Genomic DNA, 17297 nt, shown 5'->3' with positions numbered 1-17297 from the left:
TTAACCATTCATGGAGCTGTTTTTCAGGACAGTTTAAATACCTCAGCTGAGATGTCTCCAGGGTCCTCACTGCTCCTGCGCCGAGCTTCTTGTGGGTCCCCCTGCCCCGCTCAGCCGGAGAACATCCCCGCATCCCCAGCGCCGAGCCCCTGCCGCAGCACCCCAGCTTACTGTCAGCTCCGAACTGGAAGCGTCATCTCCAAAATGACTGTCGCGCTGGCTCCTGCCAGACTCTTAATTACGAGGAAGGCTGACACAGTTTCTCAGCAAACGGCGTTCGTGTACTGTGGGGAAAAACAGAATGAGGCCAAGAGGAAAAATGGGCTAATAAGAGAAAAGCAACTGGAGGGTAAACCACTTTGTGCTGTGCAAACCTTACCATAACAATGCTGGAGCACAAAATACTGGAGAAAAAAAAGAAGTAGGTTAGTACACAGGGGAGGCAGGCAGCGCTCCACAAACGTGGAGCAGAGCCAATATGCAGCACAGCATCTCAGCATCCTCACCCGCCAGGCCTCTCCCCACAGCTTGGGTCAGGGCAAAGGGGACAGGTTCAGTTTCCAGCCCACAGATCAATGGGTCTGAGAGCCTGGACGATGCAGTCTGAAGACCCCACGGCCACCTTGCATGATTCACGCTGCCTTTATAAAAACCAGCAGTGTGAATAAAGAACAAAACTTAATGCCTAGCCATCCTCTCCCCACTGCTGAGGCTGGCAGCTTTAAGCTATTACTTTTATTCCAACCGCAGACTGGTGGTCAGCCTGGAGAAGAAAGGGAGCTCCTGCTCCTGCCTGGGCTTCGAGAGCCAGAACTTTCATCTCCAAGCAGGCTTTGAGAAAAGAGAGCCCGAGACCCAGAGGCAAAGCCGTGGAGCCTGCAAGCCAAGCCCCAGATCACAGCACTTGCTGCTCAGGTGAAGGACTCGCCCGGTAGCACAAAACCAGCGAAAAAAATCTATTTACCCTTTCTGCTTTTCTCTGCAAGAGGGAAGGAGCATCGCCCACCCGGCTTCAGGAAGCTGCAGCAGTGAATGCAAACCCAAAGGGAAGTGCTGGGAGAAGGGTGTGTGAAAATGGCCCCGTATCCTGTGGCCAGGAGCCCTCCCCTACGCACCATTCGGGCCAAACCTGCCTTGAAAAGCTTTAGGTCTGCCCCCAGGCTGATGCAGCCGCCCTGGTGACAATGAAGGGAACAATTCCAGCCGAGTTTCCATCCCCTCCCCTATGACCTCCCTATAGAGAGCTGGGAGGCAGCAGGGAAGTGGAAGGCGACGAAACGTGAGTAGCAGCTCACCACGTGGACACAAAGTAGTATAATATATCTGAACTTTACTTAAAAGCCACCTGAAAATACATCTTAACCAGCAGCCTACAAGTATGAGGACCAGCTTTCAGCATCCAGACCAAATCATCAAGACAGGGGGATGTGAATGTTTTTCTTCTCTTATGACCCAGCCCTACTTTTGACACTAGATAAAATATTCCCTTTCAAATTCCTTACTGCAAAGGCAAAGAAGTGCTGACTGAAAAAAAAAGTGTCAGGCAAAACTAAAAGCACCTCTACAAGGAGAAGCCCTTTGAGGAATTTATTTTCTGTAGGATCCTCCCCATCAGCAGCCCACACTGTGCCCCAGCACTGAAAGCCCTTTTCAACACTCTATAAGAAGGGCTCCCACCAGGAGAGCTGGCAAAACATCCACAAGGCAAAACATCCAGGTATTTCACAGCCTAGGGGGAAGATGGGAAAACGGTAATTTGAACGTCACGAAGAGCGTTCTGATAACTTAAACCACAAGGAATGAGCTAAATCCACTAATGACTGTCTGTCCTCTCCAGGCAGCTCCTTGGGAGCTCCCAGGGAGGATCCCACAGCACCTGCCCAGGCTCCTACAAGCTCACCAAGCTCTCCTCTGCCCCACACCAGCCAGTCCCGAGAGCCTCCTCTTTATCAGGACGCAAGCAAGCACTAGTATGTCAGTGCCAGCACCTGCCTCTCTGGCACAGTGGGGTTTCCCACTGGGGAGCCTTGGGCAAGAAGTTTCTCAAGAGCTCGTAAACCCAAGGAATAAGCCCCCAAAAGAACTAGGAGGGTTATCTCCAGCAGCAGCCTTTCTGATTTGCCCCTTCCCATGGGATAGAAAGTCACACAAACACTAGAAGCCAGTGGAAGAAAAGCAAACAAAAACCCAAAACACAAACCCAAACCACTGCTACTACGCTATACATGCAGTTCTCCTGGGAAAGAAGAAAAACAAACATACAAGACCAATGCTAATACTGTGGCTTGAAATGTTCCTGCTAGTGGCAGGGGGTCAGAAGAATCCTCTTCGTGACCCAACTATCTAGGAGTACTTGCTGGAATCTCTAAGAGGCAGCGTAGTCTCTCTTGCAGCCCAAGCTGCTAGGCTGAGTCCGAGACCCAGAGCTGGCTGCTGGACAATTTAAGCACAGGCACCTTTGACAGAGACACACTTGGCTTGTCTGTGCTCAGACAATTACCACTGCAGCATCCATCCCTCACTATTAAAAAAAAAAGTTGTTTTTTTTCCTCACACTGAGATGCTACCTCTAAAATCCTGTCACACAGCAATCTCACCAGCTGCTCCGCCAGTAACAACAGCACACTTCACATGCTTGTGCCAGTCATCTGCTTTTCCCAAAGGTATTCTCAACTCAACTGTGAGCTTTGAGGACTTCAGAGCGTTCCTGCAGCCGCTGCATCAATGAAGCACACATGTCCTACTGACCTTCAGCCAGACCTACCTGCGCGTCATTAATCACTCCTGAAATGCCCATCCATTACCAAGTTCCACAACGGGAACAGTGAGACTATGAGATGCGCAAATAGTTTTGCTGGCAGGTTTCTTAAAAAAAGAAAAGCTTCTGGCTTTAAGTTGAAGGCACACAGAGGCATGTCAGAAAATTGAAAAAAAAAAAAAAAAAGGCAAAGAGCCACAAATGTATATTTTATAGTCAACCTTTAATTTTTTTGTCTATTACTGCAATAAAGTGCAACTAATTTCACATGAAATGAGATAACATGGCTATTAATACAGCCATCATAGTATCAAAAGATAAACGTCAGTGCAAAATGCTTATCTGAAGACAATGAAAGCAGTTAAGACATTTACTGTGCAAACAGCCTTTCCAATGCATGTAACTTCTGGCTGGGGGCCAGTAAATGAGTCGGCAAAACACAATGGCAGCAGGTTTGCTATTTCCTTTCCAGGAGTCCTGAAGCAGTGCTCCGCTCAGCAATCCCTTGCAAAGACTCTGCAGCAATGCTTTGCTATCGTCTCGGTAGGGACACTGATGAGCTCCAATTCAACCCACGTCTAGACTTCAGCAACTGGGGAATTACTACTCGGCTACAAAACAGATGGAAGAAAACTCCAGACAAAGCAGGAGGGGGAGACGGAAAATGCCAGAATGTATACAACAGGCATTAGGCATGAAAACACAGGACTGGCTGAGCTAAGAACGATTTGAAGACTTTCTCCATTTATAGTAAGCTAATCAGCTGTGAACACAAGAATTACAACGTATGCCGTAAAACCAAAATAGGACCTGCAGCCATTTTTTTGTGGGCTGAGGCATGCCCATTATTTTCCAGGGACAGTTAATTAGAAAAGCATGTCTGATTTTATTTTTTCATTGTTCTATTAAGTAGAAGTAAATATCAAAGTGGTTATTTCATCTGGAAAGAAACCTCAGCAGTTTCAATGTGCTTTGAACTGCAGTACAAAAGCTGTTAATCTAAACCTTTCCCCTTCTCCAAAATATACAGGACAGCAACTTCAGCTTTACACGGTAAGAAAATATATACACATCACATACAGTAAACATGTTCTGCAATTTTTAAAAAACTTTATACAACATTAGTGAGAAAAAAAAACGTAAACATTAATAAAATTACATACAATATATTCAACAGAGGAAGCAACTGCTACCAGAAGGAAGGCTGACACACTGTCAAAGACACACAGAGCAAAGGATGGTGTTGTCATACATATCTAACACCATGTAATTTTTTTTTTTTTTTTTTTAGCCTAAAGCAGTTCTATTGCCAGAGATACCCTTTGAGGTAGATTCTTCCAATTTTTAAATAACATGTTGAGATTTAAAAAAGGGGATTTTCTCCCCCCTCTTTCCCCTCAAACAATGCCACAAGCATGACTTTTGTTTGAACAAAGATAAGATGATTAAGCTGTGAAGGGCACAGAGATGCTGCAGTCTTAGGCTAATTCTCTAACGTTTGAAATGAAAGACAAAATATTTAATATGAACTTGCAAATAACATACCATCCCTATAAGACACGTGCCTATTCTAGAGCAGTTCCTTTATAGGTAATAAGCATACCTAAAATTTCAAGGTGGTGCTTTTTTTTTTTTAGCCTTATTTTACATTTGGATCTTGGAAAGTTGTAGAAAATTTATCATACAAGACAGGACAGAGTAATCTACAAAATTTAAAAGGAAACAGTACTATAAAACACACGTTGATATTATTAAAAACCTCACTTGTTATGGGAATCCCAGTCGGTGCTTCTATACCAAATACCTTAACTTTCTCTTCATATATATACACACATCCTACAGACAAACCACAGTGTAAGATTTAAATGATGGCATCTGCACCAAGAGCACAAAAGGAGATCACATCTTCCTTTGATTATTTCACAAACAGCTCCTGGAGCTTTGTGCACATTTCGTGCGTGTGGCAGGACTTCACATGAAGGAATTCAGACTTCCTATGTCCTTCACAGTTTTCACATAGGTGGGCCAAATGCTCATCTCCTCAAATCTCCCTTGAGCTGAGACTTTAAGATTAGTATTTTCTCCATTTAGAGAAAGTGCTGAAGCCAGATAAACACAAATACGTTTGTTTCTTAAAGAGCAATACAACAATACTACTGGTGTAATAAGATCTCATTTATAACTTGATCTTATAAAAACACTTCCTGTACAGTCACATTCACTGCATAAATAAATTAATGCCTGAAAAATTAGGAAGTTAAAATGAATGCATCACTGTAATAACAAATTCCATTTTTTTATTTGATAAAACAATCACAGAGCAAAGAAGCATCCACTTAACCTGTTTGGGCACAACCATTCTTAAGCTCCATTTCCACCTTCGAGTGAAGATGAGGGCAGTCACTTGTTCACATGCAACTTCTGTATTTTGTATTTTTTGAGACATTGGATAGTCATATTGATTCTGCTTTGCAGATTAACATGTGCAGGCAATTCTGTTATTCAGCCCACTTCTGAACCACTTCCTCACCTCACAATAGGGGAGGTCTAACTGTCTAAACTCACATTCCATGTCACAAGGAAGTTCTTTCCCAGCCATCCTAAAACAATGCTTGCAGGTGTGTGCTGGCGAGAAAACTCATACATAGTGTTCAAATATGTCTTTTGATTAACAATGAAAACGAGAAAACTTCCTTAAGCTTTCAATATGATAAAATTTTTCTAGCCAATTCAGAGAGAGCTACAGAAATAGCTGGGCTTTTTTTTATTTTACTCATTTCAATTTTTCAGAAGTAGTATATTTGTAGTAAAAGCAATGTCAATCAAATTAGAACCTTGTATTTATATTATTTGCCTGAATCCAGCTCAAGTTCTAACTCAGGTGACTGATTTCTTCTTTTCCGACCCAGGTGGAGCTCCATTCATTCTATATCTTCCTTGGTTTCAGAGTTTTTCTGGTTATCCCTGAACTAAGCAAGATTTCATGAATCTGGCTCCCAGAAGTCATGCAGTTTTCCCTAAGGAGTAAAATCAAAATAGTAAACAAGTCAGAAAACCAATGATAGAAGTAGAGTAGGCAAGTGCTTAGCTTGAGATCACCACACTAGAATTTTATTCTGAAACACTTGCCAGTTTCCCCATATGTGAATCAACCCCAATTTCTCTGAAAAAACAACTCTGACAGAGCTGCATCATTATCAACTTTCATCGATTGCTAAGTAGCTTCTGCAGCCATGTGTTACTGTCTACTACCCTTCACCCTCTATAACAAAAAAACATCACACACACTGCAAACTGTCTTCTTTGCACATTGCTGGTAGCAATTAATAGTCTTTATAGACAAATGGTTGGTTACACAATTTTTAACTGCAATCAATACTAAGCATATAATTTAAATCTCATGTAAGCGATACACTGCATTACTGGAAGGCTAAGCTTTTCCAAGATGGGTAGCTTTATATTCAAGACAGGACTGAAACAGTTGGTCTGATCACATTACAAAAGAAACCTTACAACCCTAGACTGGAACAAACAGCTCTGAACTCTGGATAGCAGTAGAAATTATCCACCCATTCCACCAAGGCCAGCTAGGTCTCATGAAGGCAAATATGAATGATAGACTAATCATGACATTATTTACTATTGCGCATTTTTACAGAGCATTAAAGACTTTTCCTAATCATTGCATGAGATTCAATACATTCAAAGAGGGAGGAGTTATCAACAGCCATTAAACATATGTGGATAGAGCCTTCAACTCAAGTAGTCTTGAAGTCACATGCTGCCAGACCACTGAAGGGAGTGCAACACTGCATTCCTGCTCCAACGGGGTTTTTTTAAGCATCTGGTAATAACTATAATCAGAGACAGTCCCTGTGACTTGACTGAGTACCAGCATTTTAGTGTATTATACAAGCCATTTACAAAAGCATTACTTTTAAGGATAAAGCTGAAATCTTGGTTTTATTGAAGCCACAAAGTAAGAATTTTGACTAAAATCTATTCTAATACATCTAAGTGTATTCCACAGCCATGCTATTTATGAAAAAAACAAAAAAACAAAAAAACCCCAACTCTTTAAAAGAATATGCTATTTTCATAATGCTAAAAAATGAGCTAAACACACCCTGCAATATGAAAAGAAAGAAAAAGGTTTCATTACAGTACCTGAGTAAGCCGAGTGGTTTGTATCATATCTTGCCATTTGCCATATATCCTAGCAACTAAATCTTTTACCTGAAAATTCAGATTGATCAGTTTAGCCATTTATGTTAAAAAAGCCAAAATCATAGCCCCTGTCTCTGCCCCAAACCCATAAAACCTTAGATAATCCAACACCCAAGGTTTACTGTGAGAGAACAATTTTACAGCTGACACGACGTATCACCATCTCAACTCCAAGCAGATCCCTGTAATTTGGGACTCTGAATTCCAAGTCATGTACTCCACACAAACACATTACAGGCATATGACTCCCTACGTTAAGTGTCTGGAATCAGCATGCAAGCCTCTGGCCTCCAAACACCCACCCAGCTCATCCTTCAGGTGAGTTCAGTTTATTACACAAGTCTGACTGTACCTAGAAAAAGGTGCCTGCAATTGTAATCACAAAAGCCAACTATGCAGCACTGTCTGCTTCTGAAATAAATCCCAAAAGGTGTTTAATCCAGGCCACCCAGAACTGAGATTTGCTTCATACGTTGTGTTAAAACCCAGCACAGTGGTGTCCTCTGGAAATTACTGTACTATTACACAAATTAAGTGATGGGGAATAATAGCAAGATTTTCCCCTCTCGGTGAAAGGGCAATAGAAACAAAAGTGAAGCAACTCAAGAGACAAGAATCCAAGGCAAGACTTATAAAAAAGATCCATGCTCTACTAATCTGGATGAATAAAAAGGAAAGATCTTCTTGAGAGGTAAGGATGCACACAACTGCAATTGTCTGATTTAAAGCTGAAGAAGCCAAGGCTTTTCAAAGTTGTTGATCACTTCATCACTGATCTGATTTGGCTTGCTATGACAGCAGGCAAAGCAGAAAAGTCACAAAATTAGAACTATCATTAGTAAACCCCACACCACAAAGCCAACAAAAGGCAATTTATCCCAACTTGATGCTACTTCACATACACTGCTGGCTTAAAGTCCACATTTTTAACTAACTCATTAATTTGAAAATAAAGTAGCGACCCATGCCAGATAAGCTGGTTTTTCAGTCCTCCGTGTCCTGCCCTGCATGTAGCCTCTGCTCTTAAAAGGAGAGCCAACTATCAGTGACTGCCGGGAAAAGAAACAGAGCGATGCTGGGTCTAAAAGTTCAGATGCCTGGCTAAAAGGAAGACAAGCTCACATTTTACAATTGTTAAGAGTCCTGCTGTCAGCTAAAGGAGTGTTTTCAGTGCATTAAAATAGGCATATATTTGTGTACATGCAAAGACATGATGCAGACAGAGAAACCAGAAAGAAAAACAAACCCACGAGGAACCCTTGCAATCTTCAGGGCTGGGATGAGAAAGCAACACATATCAAGAACATGAAAAAACAACCCAAAACAAAAACCCCAACTTAAATGTCTTACCTTAGATCGATAAAAGAGTCTTGCATCCTCCCTAATGTCACATTTTATGTGCTTATCTAAGGCAGCACAAAGCTTCAGTAAGTGTTGCTAAATAAAGACAAAAGTGTACAGCTATTTAAATCCTTCATGTCAAAACTAAAAGCTTTCTTCAAATATTACTTCAATTTAAAAGTTATAAGCTTTAGTTTGACTTTTTATGAGAAATATACAGTAAGGAACGGGGAAAAGGAAGAAAACAAAATCATGAGATCCTCTATCAGTTGCTTTAAAAAGTAGTTTCAAAGTATAGCACAGCCATACTTCACAAATTTTAAAGTTCCTACTAGCTTATTTGTAAATACTTCCTGTCCCCAAAGTAGCAAGTGCAGTGACACCCAGATCTTTTATCAGCAAAAAAGAGTTCTGAAGTCACAATAGCTGAAAATAATCTTTTCAGTAATGACGACTCAGGTAATTTTCTTTTGCAGGAATCGGCTGAGCAGATAAAACATGTCCAAGGTTTATGCTGGTATTTTATTTCTTTGTAAATTTCTGATTACTTTAATAAAGCAGTTTTGCAACTTCATAATCTCTTGATAATGGCTCCCAAGATCTTTCACATTCTGCAAATTTCTTCATAAAATTCCTGTTTTCAGTCCCTCACTGAACAGCTGCAAAGAGGCTCTGCAGAACAGGTGAGACACGCTGAAATTCTACTTATAAACATACGCTGGTGTCTCAAGACCATAACAATTTACCCCATCTAACTGTAAGAGGATCAGAAATTGAATAGTTATATTGATTTTACACAAAGTCTAGCCTGCACAATATTCAGCCACAGTCCTCTTGCCACTTGATGGCTAACAGGTCAGTGACTAATAGACTCTTTCTTCATTATGAAATACAGACACATTAAAAAAAAAAAAAAAAAATCAAATTCTCCACAAATCTTCAGGAAGGCAGTTGTAAAAAACAAATCTCAAAAGATCATCACAATTATTTTCTTTACCAAACACGGGTTTGTTTCAGATGACACTCTGTGATTATCTTTTTGCACTGGGTAGGAAACCGAGACACTTAAGCCCTGAAAGGTAACCAGACATTACAGCTTTACCTCTCTCAAACAGTTCATATGACAGATTTCTTAAAAGGCAAGAGTGCTTCCACAGGGCAGAAGGTATACACAAACACTTTGCAGCAAAGAACTCACAGCAAATCATCACAGAAATCCAAACAGGATTACAGAAAGGCTAAGCAGAAGGTATTACTTAACAGATGTCCACATCACATGGTACAAAGGAACTATCACTACAGAGAACAGAAGTGATACAGCCCTAGCTTTCACTCGCTGCATGGCTGCACTCCAGCACAGAAAACCATGATGCATTTAAACATATTTTACTAGATATTTTCAAAGTGGTTTTCTTCTAGACTGAAAAATTTCAACCCTACTTCAAAAGTTCACAGGATCATTAGACTTCTAAGAATTCCTGTGTCGAGTCAATCTCCCGTTACTTTCTGAGAAGGATTACCAAAATAAATGTCTGGTGATCCACAGCCTTATCTTTTGAGGTAGTTCCATTTGCAGAAATGCAGAAAAGGTTTCTTTCTCTGCACTAAGTGCACAGAAAGCTCTTCTGCATTTACTCTGGCCCATAGCAGGTTTCCCCCAGTGCTATTATCCACTGGTGATCTTCTATCATGTGATAGCTCTTACCAAAATAGACCAAGTGTGCATGATAAATAGTCTTTTAAAATCTAAAGATCTAGCCACTGAAGTTACTTACCCTTTGATTAGAATCTACAACATCAAAGAAACTAGCTTCACTGACTAAATGGAGAAGGATGTAGATTAGGTAGTATGCCTGGAGAGAAATAAAGAGCTTTAGCAGTCAAAGCACAGTCATAACTCTTCACATCTAGATACAGCACAATTTTTGCTTTCTGGAATGATTCTCCAACAGCCAGATCAATGGACAAGTATGCCTACACATTTGCCTAAATAACTAATTTGAAACAGTACATTCATGTATTAGAATCATTTTAAAACAGTATTACACCACTTTAAGTTACCTAAGTAACCTAGAAAACTTTCTGTAGTTTTAATTACAGAAAACTTATTTCAGCAGTTAGCTTCAGTTTCCCATCATCTACATACAGATCAAAATACTTGCTAAGAGATTCCATGATAGACTCAAAAAACCAAATGAATATTCAGTTTTTGGATGGATGGAAATACTAAATCTTTCTAAGACTTGTTTATGAGAAAAGATTCATAAATCTCTCTCTAAAGCCTGCAGGTGAATGTCTGGCTCAGCATCAAACAGCTTTCACTGATTACATCAGAAGGGAGGATGGTCTTCTGATTACAGAAAACAGGACTCAAGACATCCTTGTGATGTAGCCATTCAAAAAACTCCAATGATTTCCCCATTTGTAAAACAGCCCGAAACAGCTTCCTCTGTCACATACTACTTCTTTCCTTCCTCCATGACTATAATAAAAATTGAACATGAGTAATATTTTAACTATACAGATGAACAGCAACAAAGTAGTGTATGGTGTATGTACAGCGCATGTACAGAACTGTCCTCAGTTAACAGAAATTAAAAGAAACATTCTCAAAATTGTAGAAGATGAATGAAAAGACAAACGCAAAAAAGCACTATCAGCTATATACCTCCTGTTCTAGTTCTGCATGAAGGTGGTTTCCATTGTCGTTCTGCTGCTCCAGTCCTTCTCTCATCTTCTTCAGCAGATTAGAAGGTTTCATGTACACCAGGAACTGATACAGAAGAGACATCTACAGATACAACCATTAACAAGTTGGACTGATTTAGTGGCAACAGAAAATTGGAAATCGAGTGGTACTACAATAGTATTTGCCCACTAAGACAAGAACATAAAAGGGATTTTTAATTAAAATGGAAGTTTTAATGCTTTGGGTAATTTTTAACTATTCACAAACTAAAGTGTTTATATGTTGCCTCAAAAACAAAAACAAGGAGTGACTCTACCTGAACACAAAAGGAAGACTGAAAGTACTGTAGACTTCTTTCCAATGTCCAAAATGAATGTTTAGGCATACAGACAATATTGCACTTACAAGCTGCAGAACATGTAGGTTACACACACGTGCAAATATACTTCTAACACTAATCGGTCATTTTGCAAGGTTCTTGAAAATACGCTTACAGTATTAAAACATAAACCACAAAGAACAATAATATACATGGTTTTAAAACTTGTAAATTATACACACACAACACACGTATGGAGTACCTGTTTGTCACTGTCGTCAGGTATTTCTATATGCTTTTTATTAAGAAGCTTTGAAATGATCACTAGGCTAAGACGTCTTCTTACTTCCCTGAAAAACAATTTAAAAATTTTCTTTCCTGGAGAATTTCTTAAATCCACACTGTTTATACAGAGTATATGAGGCTATGCCTGACTTCCCAAGACAAACTTGCCCAGAACTATTAAATTGGATTTTCTAAATATAGGTGTTCTTAAACTAGTAAACAGGCTAGTAAAATATAAGTACCCTTATGTCATTGCAGCTTTTCTTCTGCACAAGTAAACCCTGCTAGATGCTTACCTCCAAGCCTGAAACTGAAGACCCAATTCATTCTCCTCACTCAGATACATTATCAAGATGCTGAACTCATAGCAGATTGACACTTAAAAGCAGACATGAATCACCCAAAGCAAATTTAATACCTATTGCATTTATCAGACTTTGAGCTTATACAAATAAAGCAGCTGTTAATGATACTATCCAGTTCTGATGTTACATTATCATTACCTTCCACGTATTGTCCAGCTAGGCACCAGCTGAACTAGCCACAGGAGATTATGGTGATGACTGGAGAGTTCACTCACTGCCAGGCAGAGCTCAGGCATCTTTAAAAGAACAACAAAAATAATCCCAATACTGAAAAATGGATACAGTGGGCATTTGTTTTATTTGCAGAGGAGTACACATCTACTCCCTAGAAATATACACAACATAAACGTTAAAAGGAATTGATCTAACAAGAGATGATGTGCATAAAGATACTTCTGCATTGCACCTGTAGTTAAGTTTGCTAAACACTTAGCAATTTTACAGTAGTTGAGATCAGATTGCTTTTAATCACATTTTATCAGCTCAGTGCAATCATTTATTCACTCTTTGAGAGACATTTTAAACATACATCTATTCTAGTAAATAAAAGATTAAGTTCAATACAGCAGCCCCATTACAGAAGAGGGTAAGTAAGCATAATATAACACGATAAAAATCATCTCAGTATACCCACCCACCTTCTAAATCTCATACAAATCCAAAGCTCCCAACTTGTTAATATCACACTTTCAAGCAGTATTTTTCCGATATGTCAAGTAAAAAACCCGTAAACTTCAGAACTGAAGTTTCTTGAAAATTAAGATGTAGTTTCTTAAATCTAGTACAAGAAAATTACTTATGAAGTTGTACCTTTGTATCCCAGTCCTTTATACTTATCAGAAGCTTTATGGAAAGGCATTGAAAATCTGTCAAAGGAATTTGCTTTAACTGTTTCTCCAAGCTTATTTTAAACAGCAATAGAAGCAGCAGCAATATTTCTTGATCAGTATATCCACCTTGAATTACTGTTGTACAGAAACCTAGAAACTTCAAAAGAAATAAAAAGCATTAAAATCTGAAATTGGTTTATCTTAAAGTATGATGAGAACATAAGTTTTCCACCCTCATGTTAATATGCACCTCAAATGATATACTGTTCTTGCAACACTTGTGTACTAACATCTCCCCATCTCCCAGTAATTGCAATCTTTTTTTTTTTTTTTAATACCTGCTGGAGGCTCATCTTTTAAACAATAGCAATATCCCCTGGACATTACAGGAGAAGGAAGGATTTTTCTCCACTGCACAGATAAGACTCATCTAACTGAATGACTAACCAATTTTCTAAACACACAAGTAATACTGAGAACATAAATCAAGAGATTTTGCTCCACTCAAGTATTATCACTTGGGTTACATATAATGTGGGACATGTTTGTTAATGACAACACAAATCAATCAAGAGATTTGTATTATGTTTCTAGTAGAGATGTTCTGAGTGCTTCCTCCTGAACTAAATGATTTTACAGTTCAAAATCTAAAGAAATTATGTTAGGAGGATTGAAATACTCCCACGAGGAACTCTGAAATCAGTTATAAAGTCAGTATTTTTGCCATACAACCTTTAGTCACAGAGAACTAGCCTGTGAAGTGTGACCAGCACTCATTCAGCCTACAGTCTCATGGGACACAGTGCATGGATCCAGCAGCTCACTTCCACAGAAGAGCGAGTCACAGCTCAGCCTGCCCTCCATGAGCTCCCACCTCATTCACCTTGTGCTGCACGGGGACTGATTGCATACCTCCGAGAGCTGCACTAACACACCCAGGCAGCACAAAACATACCACCCAACATCAACTCCCCATCCCATTTCCACTGGAGCACAGAAATGGAGAGTTTCTTCTACATGAGGTACCAAAGACATTTGACAAAGTGCCACAGCTGGAAAAGGGAGACAGCAGAACTGTGCAGTTGGGTATGAAGCCAGTGGAAGTCAGGAAACCCTTGAAAGTTTTTAATAAGCCTGCAATAATCTCTGCTGAACATGAAGCTGAAACCCCAGGATAGCATCTACTCACAAAACATGCCCAGAACTAGATTAAGACCAGAGTTTTTGCTAACAAACAAAACAAAGCAAACACCCCCTACCTTTCCCTCCCCCTAAAAAAAACAAAATAAAACATCACAAAAAACCTTCTCACACTAACTGGAGTTTTCTCACCTTAATCACATTAATTAAATTGTTTTCTGGTAGAATGCAGAAGGCTGAACCGGCAGAAGTTAGGTCTCCTCTTGGCTGTTTATTCACTGTTTCTTGCATCTGACTTCTAATAAAAGAGACACTAATCTGAGCAATAAATCAACAATTTAAAAGCCTACAAAGGCTTTAAATCAGAGGGGAAAAAAGCCCTGCATGTTTCAAAATGCCTTCAAATGAAAACAATCCTCAGTTACAGAGGACACATCTATTTTCAACTTATAACCAATTACTTACAATTCTGCCCAGCTGTTTAGGTAACAATTCTTGTAAAACTGTATTAGGAAGGTGCAGGACAAAGAACAATGCTCTGCTATGATGAACAACGTTACCTGGCAGGCACTGTTTGAAGTTCTGGCTTATGTACTCTTATTAAGACCTGAGCTGAGAATTTGAAGAAGAATACGGCTTGATGGAAGGGAGGGGAAATAAAGGAGAACCTTCTGATTCTACATTCTAAGCACAAGGTTTGCTTTCACAGGATCTAAGCAATAAATATCAAAAGGAAAACACTTACAAAATATCACACTCCTTAAAGTTGGGCTGAAGATGCTGCAATGGAAAGAGAGATCTAAATGCAATACCCATATTGACAAAAACAGTCGACACATCAGCTAGTGAAGGAATCCATGGTTTTGACTGCTCGTCATTGATGGAAGCTACAAGTAAAAGACATGAACAGATTAGTTTTAAACTTCGTTCATAGCATTAGCTCCTTTTAAGGGAAACAAATAAGCTCAGCAGTCTGTATCAAATCTATCAGCTTTCATCTCAGAAGAGTTGGTACACTGAATTATATGCTTATTTTCAGAACTATGAGTGGGGAAAAAAATATAGTCTAACGGAGTATTTTATGCTAGAGAAACATCTTGCCTATGTAACAGGTGAATTAAAGGTCCACCCATTTTCCCCTCAGAGCTCTTTCATCACAAACAGCAGAATAAGCAAGGAGGCAATATTTACTTTTAAGAGAATACATAAATTACCGCTCTATGTAGGTACAGGTAAGATTGTGTTATCATAGTGGGACTGGAAGCAGAGCTAAACAAGATTTGGAAACAGGCAAGCTTTCTAGAACTGAAGTGCTAAACAGATGGAACTGACTTATTTGATAGAAGTAAAAAACAACACTCATTGCAAAAATTTGTATGATGACGTTTCTGCAAATCTGAAAACTGTACAGAGGATTCTCTATAGGAAGCTAAATTAGCAAGGTAACATCAAATTAGGCAGTGTTTTCCAAACAATGACAGAAGTCACTAGAATTCTGAACTGGGTCAATTTTGTGTCTCAGAGATAAGTTTGTAAGAAAAAAAAGCAAATATAATGGAACATAATGCTCAAGACACTGCAGGTTCACATCAAATTGTTCAATTTAGTGAAAAAAACAACAACAAAAAAAGATGCGTTCTTAGTTAAGCACTGGAACAGAGTATCTCAGAGTGGTTTAAAGACGCCACACTTGGCAATTTTAAAGTGGTTAGACAACTTTCCAGGAGCAACTGTAGCCTATTTGACCCTGCTCCGTGGTCAGAGATCTGCTCGGATCTCTCCCAGCCTTCGTTCTTCAAATGTTAATAAATCAGCTTGAGCAGTTCATTCAGAATCAAGCTTAATGTCAGCAAAGCACAAAATAAAGGAAGCTACATTCCCTCTTGTATCAGCTCACAGCCTGATTTCAAACAAGATTCAAAATGTAGAGTACAATTTGGACAGATCTGAGCAAGTACTTCAAGAGAACTGCATTACTTTAACAATATTAACTGAAAGGGTCAAATGAATTAGTGACTTTTGATGGATCCGAATAAAGCAAAGACATGGAGAATACACAAAGGAACTTGTACTGGAGAAGTATTTAAGAGTATAGATGAAGTAAGGCAAAACACACAAGACGAGCAGCAGTGGGGACTGAAGCAGATCCTTGAAAGTGTTTTTGTGCAGGTGTGTGATTCTTTTCACTTTTGCCATTTATCTGGAAAGTAAACTATGCAGTGCTACATGCTAGGTATGACTAGGTGAAAAAGATCTTGTAGTCCTCAAGCTATGAAATTAATGTCTGCATCTTCCAAAGTGAAAGATGAAAAGGAGAGTAAACATTCGAGCAGACTGGGCTCCTCTTCAGGTCCATTCCATTTGTGAAATAACAGACGTGAGTTTAAAAGGCTCTGTACCAGATGTACTGCTTTGCAAATACATGCTAAGATGACATCCTGTGGTACAGCTTGCACACACTCAGTGAAGACCAACTCCTAGCATTTGTGCATTACGTAAGTAACAGCAGAGCCTAAATTCATGCCAGAAACACAGAACAGAGCTGGTGCCTTTTACATCCTCCCCAATACCTTTCTATACTTAACAGAAGGGAATGCCTTCATTCAGGTGGACAGTTTTTCATCTTTCAAATACTCACCATTTCTTAGTGTTATCTCCATCAACCTGTCTAAAATCTGAGTGGAAACACAATAGTCAGGATGAACAGACATCATCTGTGGAGAGAAAAGAAGCTACATGTCAAACACCAAGTTGCATGATGGCATCAGTTTTCTTTTCATTAAAAAACCTCCAAACAACTAGTTGGTAAAATACAATAAGAAACAGTAACATAAGAGAAAAGCCACCCCAAAGTCTCTAAAGCAAGATACACCAAGGAGAACAGAATGTTGTGAATATTGGTTATTTCAAGGAGTGCACAGATGCTATGAATACTTTAAAATTAATTATTTGCAACATCAGAATGCTGTAACCCCATGTTGAATCTGTTGGTTCATAAGAAGGTACCGAGAGGGTTAAAAGAATGGAAAGTATCATGTATCCCTTTGGAATCTATTTGCATCTGTGATCAAATTGAACTCCCTGATCAGGACAGGAGGCAACAGTTAACTACAACCTTTTCCAGTCATGGCCAAGTTGAACACATGCAATATTAAACCGAAACAATGAATTCTTCGTTTTTCACAGAACTCTTAACTACAAAAACACAACTATGAAGTACAGTTCAGGTTTCCTGGAGCACTTCACTAGCCCAGCAGAAAACTCTTCCTTTTCTCCCCAAAGCACTGGATAGTTTCCTGCTCTAAGTGAGCTAAATTGGCTCACACTTCCTCTTTAATTATTA

The 17297-nt window shown here is 39.3% G+C and overlaps 2 protein-coding genes across 4 annotated transcripts in view; both read right to left on the bottom strand.

Moving 5' to 3' along the window:
• Window positions 1-186, bottom strand: part of SEMA4G (semaphorin 4G) — a 29306-nt gene extending 29120 nt beyond the window's left edge. The window contains exon 1 of one of the 3 annotated variants that reach the window (XM_042789130.1): window positions 172-186. The gene's annotated coding sequence lies outside the window, so the exon portion shown is untranslated. Of the gene's footprint in view, window positions 1-41; window positions 152-171 lie in introns of those variants that run through there. The other 2 variants (XM_042789118.1, XM_042789108.1) reach the window with 2 other exon arrangements.
• Window positions 187-2962: 2776 nt separating this feature from the next.
• The window catches only part of SLF2 (SMC5-SMC6 complex localization factor 2), a 30400-nt gene continuing 16065 nt past the window's right edge, over window positions 2963-17297 (bottom strand). The window contains exons 10-20 of the mRNA XM_042788431.1: window positions 16593-16668; window positions 14700-14841; window positions 14147-14252; window positions 12795-12971; window positions 12123-12220; window positions 11597-11684; window positions 10995-11117; window positions 10102-10179; window positions 8336-8422; window positions 6926-6994; window positions 2963-5775 (exon numbers count right to left, since the gene is read on the bottom strand). Of these exons, the coding sequence (XP_042644365.1) occupies window positions 5740-5775; window positions 6926-6994; window positions 8336-8422; window positions 10102-10179; window positions 10995-11117; window positions 11597-11684; window positions 12123-12220; window positions 12795-12971; window positions 14147-14252; window positions 14700-14841; window positions 16593-16668 (1080 nt within the window). The 3' untranslated portion in view covers window positions 2963-5739. The remainder of the gene's footprint in view (window positions 5776-6925; window positions 6995-8335; window positions 8423-10101; window positions 10180-10994; window positions 11118-11596; window positions 11685-12122; window positions 12221-12794; window positions 12972-14146; window positions 14253-14699; window positions 14842-16592; window positions 16669-17297) is intronic.

Source organism: Tyto alba, unplaced genomic scaffold (genome assembly GCF_018691265.1).
Source record: "Tyto alba isolate M040663 unplaced genomic scaffold, T.alba_DEE_v4.0 Super-Scaffold_1, whole genome shotgun sequence".
Lineage (NCBI taxonomy): Eukaryota > Metazoa > Chordata > Aves > Strigiformes > Tytonidae > Tyto > Tyto alba.
Note: the sequence above shows the minus strand (reverse complement) of the source record. Positions and strands in the feature narration are given on the sequence as shown.